General features: G+C 72.3%; 1 protein-coding gene across 1 annotated transcript; it reads left to right on the forward strand.

Moving 5' to 3' along the window:
- Positions 1 to 1,978: 1,978 nt before the first annotated feature.
- On the forward strand, positions 1,979 to 2,928 carry CLDN2 (claudin 2). Its single transcript, XM_026035989.1, has one exon. The coding sequence runs from the start codon at positions 1,989 to 1,991 to the stop codon at positions 2,682 to 2,684; it is 696 nt and encodes a 231-aa protein (XP_025891774.1). The 5' UTR covers positions 1,979 to 1,988; the 3' UTR covers positions 2,685 to 2,928.
- Positions 2,929 to 5,185: the final 2,257 nt, after the last annotated feature.

Consider the following 5,185-nt stretch of genomic DNA (forward strand, 5'->3'; position numbering starts at 1 on the left):
GCAGGGCAGCGAGCGGTGGCGGCGGCGCCTCCGCTGAATCCGTACAGAGCGCCGCGCAGCCGGCTCGCCGGGCAGCGGCCTGCGAGAGCCCAGCAGCGGCTGCCCCGAGGCGGCCGGCACGGGGGCTCTGCGCACCCTGTGTCCCGCTGCGCTGCCCGGCTGTGCCGGTGCTCCCTGGCGCGCGGTGCCGCCCGCCGTGGGTGTCCCCAACCAGCAGCACCCGCCGGGAAGTGCTCGCCGTGATCAGGAGGCAGAGGCCTCTCCAAAGCTGCCGGGCGACAGGGGCGTGGGTTGGCGGTGGCGGAGGGAAYGTGCCCCACGCGGGACGTGGGGCCTTGGCCTGGGCAGCGCAGCCCTCCCGCGCACAGGGGCAACGGGGCCGCGCCGGGCAGGGCAGGGCGCCTCGGCACCCGCCTCCAGCGGCTCCGCAGGGGCAGCGCGAGGGCCCTGGCGCCCCGTGCACCTCCCCACGCTGCGCGGCACCCGCTGCTGAGAAAAGCGGCTCCCGCAGCCCGTCCCGGCGCGGGCAGCAGCTCCCCACGATGCCGGGAAAGCAGCAAATGGTCGCGGCAGACGCCGCGCTGCCAGCGGCCCCTGCCCAAACGCGGGCCAGGCCGCCGCGGCCCCCGGCGCAATTTGTCGGCGGGGGCCCTGCCTGCCCCTGCCCATCTGTGGCAGCCGCGGCGCCGGAGGGGGCCCGGCGCGAGCCCGGCCCTCATTACCCTCCCATTTGCTCCTCATTTGGGCCAGCAGCCTTGCGATAACAAACCCTGCGGCGGCCAGGCGGCGCGGGAGGCGTGTGCCGCAGCGCGGGGCGGCCGCGCGGGCTCGGCAGCGGGTGCCCGTCCTCGCCCCGGCTCCCCTGCCTGCTGCCCCCCGCGAGCCCCCCGGCCTGCACCTACCTCCGTGCAGAGGTGGGTGTCGCAGCTCCCCGACCCCGAAAGGGTTTAGTTGTGYGCTGCGCTAAGCCCCTGATCCAGACTAAGATTTGTGCATGGATTTTGCAAAGCCGCAGCCAACGGGTCGCAGCCCTTTATCCCTCCAGGCCGGGCCCCTCGCGCTGCCCCCGTCCCGGGGGGCCCAAGTCCGCGCGCAGCCCCGCTCCCCGCCGGCGGCCGCCCCATAAGTAGCTGTAGCAGCGCCCACGGGACGGGGCACGAGGGCACGGGGGCTGGCTAGAGCTTGGGGAAGGAGGCCAAGCGCTGGGGCCGTTTGGTGCCAAAGGCCTGCGGAGCAGGGCAGGTGCTGCGGCTCAGGCGGGAGCGTTCCCAGGGGCGAGGGCAGCGGCGCGGCGGTATCGGCGCTCGCCCCGTGCGCTTTCGCAAGACGCCGCGGGATGGGAGATKTTCAAACAAGGTGAAGGGCAAAACAAACCTCCCTGCTTGGCAGCGCGCGCCAAAGCCCGGGGCGCGCGGGGGCAGCGGCGCCCGGCACGCAGAGAGGCGGCAGCGGCCCCGCCGCCCGCGGGGAGCCCAGCGGGGCCCTCACCAGCAACACCGCGCAGTTCCCGCTCCCTCGCCGCGGGGTTACTGGGTTCCCAAAGCAGGCGGATGAACTCGCAGCGGCAGAGCGGCATTCCCACGAAGCGCAGAGCGCCCCGCGCGGGTCCGGGCCCCGGGCCGGGCGGCTGCGCGGGAGGCAGCGGCGCCCCGTGGGGAGGGCAGCACGGCGCTAGCGGGGCGACGGGGGCCGCGCGGGCAGCGCCGCTCTGCCTCTGAAGTGGCGCCGCGGAGATAGCGGAGGTGAAAGGGCGCTTGGCGCTCCTGCCCAGGCGCGGGTCAATCGTTAATCGGGGAGGGATTGCTTTCCACTCTTCCAGGTAACCTCTCCTCCCCCCGGCTCCCACCCACACGCCGCTGCCCGCACAAAAGCCGCGTGCCCGGCCACGGGGTGCAGAGGAGCCGCTGCGCAGGCCATGGGGAGGCAGGAGCGCTGCCCGCGAGCCGGGTGAGAGGCGGCGGCACGGCCGGGGGACGCACGCCGCYGCCATGGTCTCCACGGGGCTGCAGCTGGTGGGCTACGCCGTGGCCTTCCTGGGCTACGTGGGCACGCTGACGACCACGCTGCTGCCCAGCTGGAAGATCAGCTCCTACATCGGCTCCAGCATTGTGACAGCCGTGGGCTTCACCAAGGGGCTGTGGATGGAGTGCGCCACGTACAGCACCGGCATCACCCAGTGCGACATCTACAGCTCCCTGCTCAACCTGCCCGTGGATGTGCAGGCGGCGCAGGCGCTGATGGTGAGCTCCAGCGCCGTGTCCTCCCTCGCCTGCCTCATCGCCGTCATGGGCATGAGGTGCACCATCTTCATGCAGGGCTCTCCGGCCAAGGACAGGGTGGCCGTCATGGGCGGCGTGGTCTTCGTGCTCGGCGGCCTGCTCTGCTTCATCCCCGTGGTCTGGAACATCCACGTGGTGCTGCGGGATTTCTACAACCCCCTGCTCCCCGACAGCACCAAGTACGAGCTGGGCGAGGCGCTCTACCTGGGCATCGTCTCCTCCCTGCTCTCCCTCATTGGCGGCCTCATCCTCTGCGCCTCCTGCCCTCGCCGGGACTCGCCGGACACCTACCACAGCACCCACCAGCCCAGGCTGCTGGCGGGCAAGAGCCCCCGGCCCTCCATCAGCCACACGCTGAAGACCAAGAGCGATTTCAACTCCTACAAGCTGACGGGATACGTGTAGAGGGACCTCGCAGCTGCCCCGGCGGCAAGGTGGGACCTGGCCGGCACGCGCCCCGGTTCCGCAAAACCTCCGTGCCAGTGCCGAGGGCGGCCGGCAAAGAGGGGAGGCTGCAGCAGAACCTCTCGTGCTCTCCTGGGGGGGTCCCCAAGCCCTCCCGCCGAGAGCCTTGCGACTGTCCGGAGATCCCAGCTGACTGCGCCAGCCGGTGCGAGCCCCCCGTGTGACTGCTGTTACCTGCATGGCCCCGCGTGCGCCGTGTGCAGGGAGCTCCGCTCAGGAGCGCGGCGGTGCCGGCGCCCGCGCCCGGGGACGCCGCGCGCTGCCGCTGCCCCGCGCTGTGCGGCGGGGCCCCGCTCGGCCCGGAGCACTCGTCCCGAGGCGGCGTTGCAATAAAGCGGTGTTTGTAGCCGGGCTGTGTGTGAGCTCCCGCCAGCCCCGCGCTGCAGCAGAGCCCGGGGACACCCCAGAGGGACGGGCTGACTGCCCACGGGCAGCACAGTGCCCGGGCACCGCASAGGGGGAGGGAGCAGCACCAGCAGGTCTAATCTGGCCCTCCCTGGCACTGGGTGGGCAAAGGGGGGCAGCGAGGCGGTCCTGCCCGCAGGGTCTGCGCCCGCGCTCAGGCCACTGGCACTGCGGCCCCTGGGCACCTGGCCCCCAGCATCGTTTCTGCTGCAGCCCTCAGCACTGTTTTTGCCCCAGCCCCTGCCCTATTTCTCCCCCAGCACCTTTTCTCCCCCAGCCCCCTGCCCCATTTCTCCCCCAGCCCCAGCAGGGGTCTCACAGGGAGGGCCAGGCAGGGAGGCCCCTGCTTTGCCCCGTTCCCTCTGCCCACCCTGGTGTCACCCGCAGGGCAGCTGGGCGCACACGCAGGGGAGCTCCCTGGGGAGCTGCTGCGGCTGCAGGTGTGAGCRGCCCCCAAAGCGCCCAGGCGGCCCCGCGCACTCAGCTCCATCCGCACYCAGCGCTGCCGTCCCTCTGCCCCAYGCCGGGCTCCTGCACGCAGCCCTCATCCCGCCCCACGCCGGGCTCCACGTGCGGCTGCCACGCGGCYGGGCACATGGGCACGCAGATCTCGCTGCCGCGCGGCACATGGAACCCCTGGCACCCGGCGCCCCCACAGGCAGGGCACACTCGTGACTCCACACTGTGGGAAACCCAAAATGAGAGAAAATTCAACACCACCACAGGAGCCACGGGCYCTGCTCGCCAAGGGCTCTGGGCTAGAGGGGAACACGGGATCAATGAAAGGCTCTCCCGTGACCCCAAGGCGGCCACCTCGGGCAACGTGCGGGCAGAGGGGCAGCCCGTGCCGCCCCCGCGAGGCCGCCAGCGCCCGAGTGCGTCAGCAAGGCCCCCACTGCCCTGCCYGGCCGGGCCTCGGCCCCACCGCGGCCCCTCGTAAAGCAATTTAGATTAGGCGCCGCAAAGGAGGGCACCGCGTTCGCGCGCCGGCGTCACGGCTGCCATCGTTAACCTTGCGCGAGCGAAAGGGCCACCTGCGGGCGCTCCTGATAGTGGCGTGAGTCACGCTTTCTCCCCTCGGCGGCGGGGAGAGCCGGCCCGCAGCACGGGAGACGCTCCCGAGCGCGGCCCGCTGGGACTTTGGGGGCGAGGAGCGCTCAGCACCTCGCACGGCGCCGGCCGCGGCGCGGTGTTTGCCCCAGCATCGCTGCTGCGGGCGCGAGGGAGCCGGGGCTGCCGCCGCGCGCCCGGCCCTCGCTCAAGCCCTTCAGCGCCCAGCGCTTTCTGCTTGGCAGATGATGCAGAGGGGAGGCTTGGAAATAGTTGGCAGCGGGCGCGCCGCCTCCGCRCGCCGGGAATGCGGGCGCTCGGCCCTCGCCGCCCGCCTGCGCCAAGGGCTGGCAGCGCGCGGGGCCGCGAGGCTTCCCGCCGAAACAAAGGGCGCCTGCAACCCTCGGCGCTGCGGCTGCTGCCTTCATTAATGCTTTAATTCCAGCATCAGGGAGAGAGTACCCGTTTTACGAGAGCTGGCACGCGTTGCCCACGGCGGAGCGGGGCTGCCAGGCGAGGGCAGGCGGCGCTCGGCACAAAGCTCCGCTCGAGGGGAGGCCGGAGGCACCGAGTGCACGCGGGGCTGCAGGTTATCCCCGGCCTCGCCCTGCTTCCTGTTGCCGAGATAAACAGGGTCCCTGAGGGCAGCTTGGAGGTGGCCCAGCCCTGGGCGGGAGCCGAGGGGAAGCGCAGGCRGCCCCGCAGCGCCCTCCCTGCCGCAGGGCCCGGCTCCTCTTTGCAGGCGGCGCCGCAGCAGGGCCGGCCCGGGGGAGCTTGGCGGTACCGGCTCCTGGAGCCGGGCGGTACCGCTGCAGGGAGGCCACGTTGCTCCTCCRCGGTGCCTCTCACCCCGGTGCTTCCCCTAAGGCGCTCGAGCTAAGTGGGGTTCGTCCCTTTCCCGGCAGCACAGCCATGGGGGAGCGGAGGACACAAGGGACACACCTGGGACACAAGGGACATGCCTGGGACACGGTGTGGGAAGCCGA

This window comes from Nothoprocta perdicaria, unplaced genomic scaffold (assembly GCF_003342845.1).
Source record: "Nothoprocta perdicaria isolate Ctin4 unplaced genomic scaffold, notPer1 scaffold_17, whole genome shotgun sequence".
In the NCBI taxonomy this organism is placed as follows: Eukaryota; Metazoa; Chordata; class Aves; order Tinamiformes; family Tinamidae; genus Nothoprocta; species Nothoprocta perdicaria.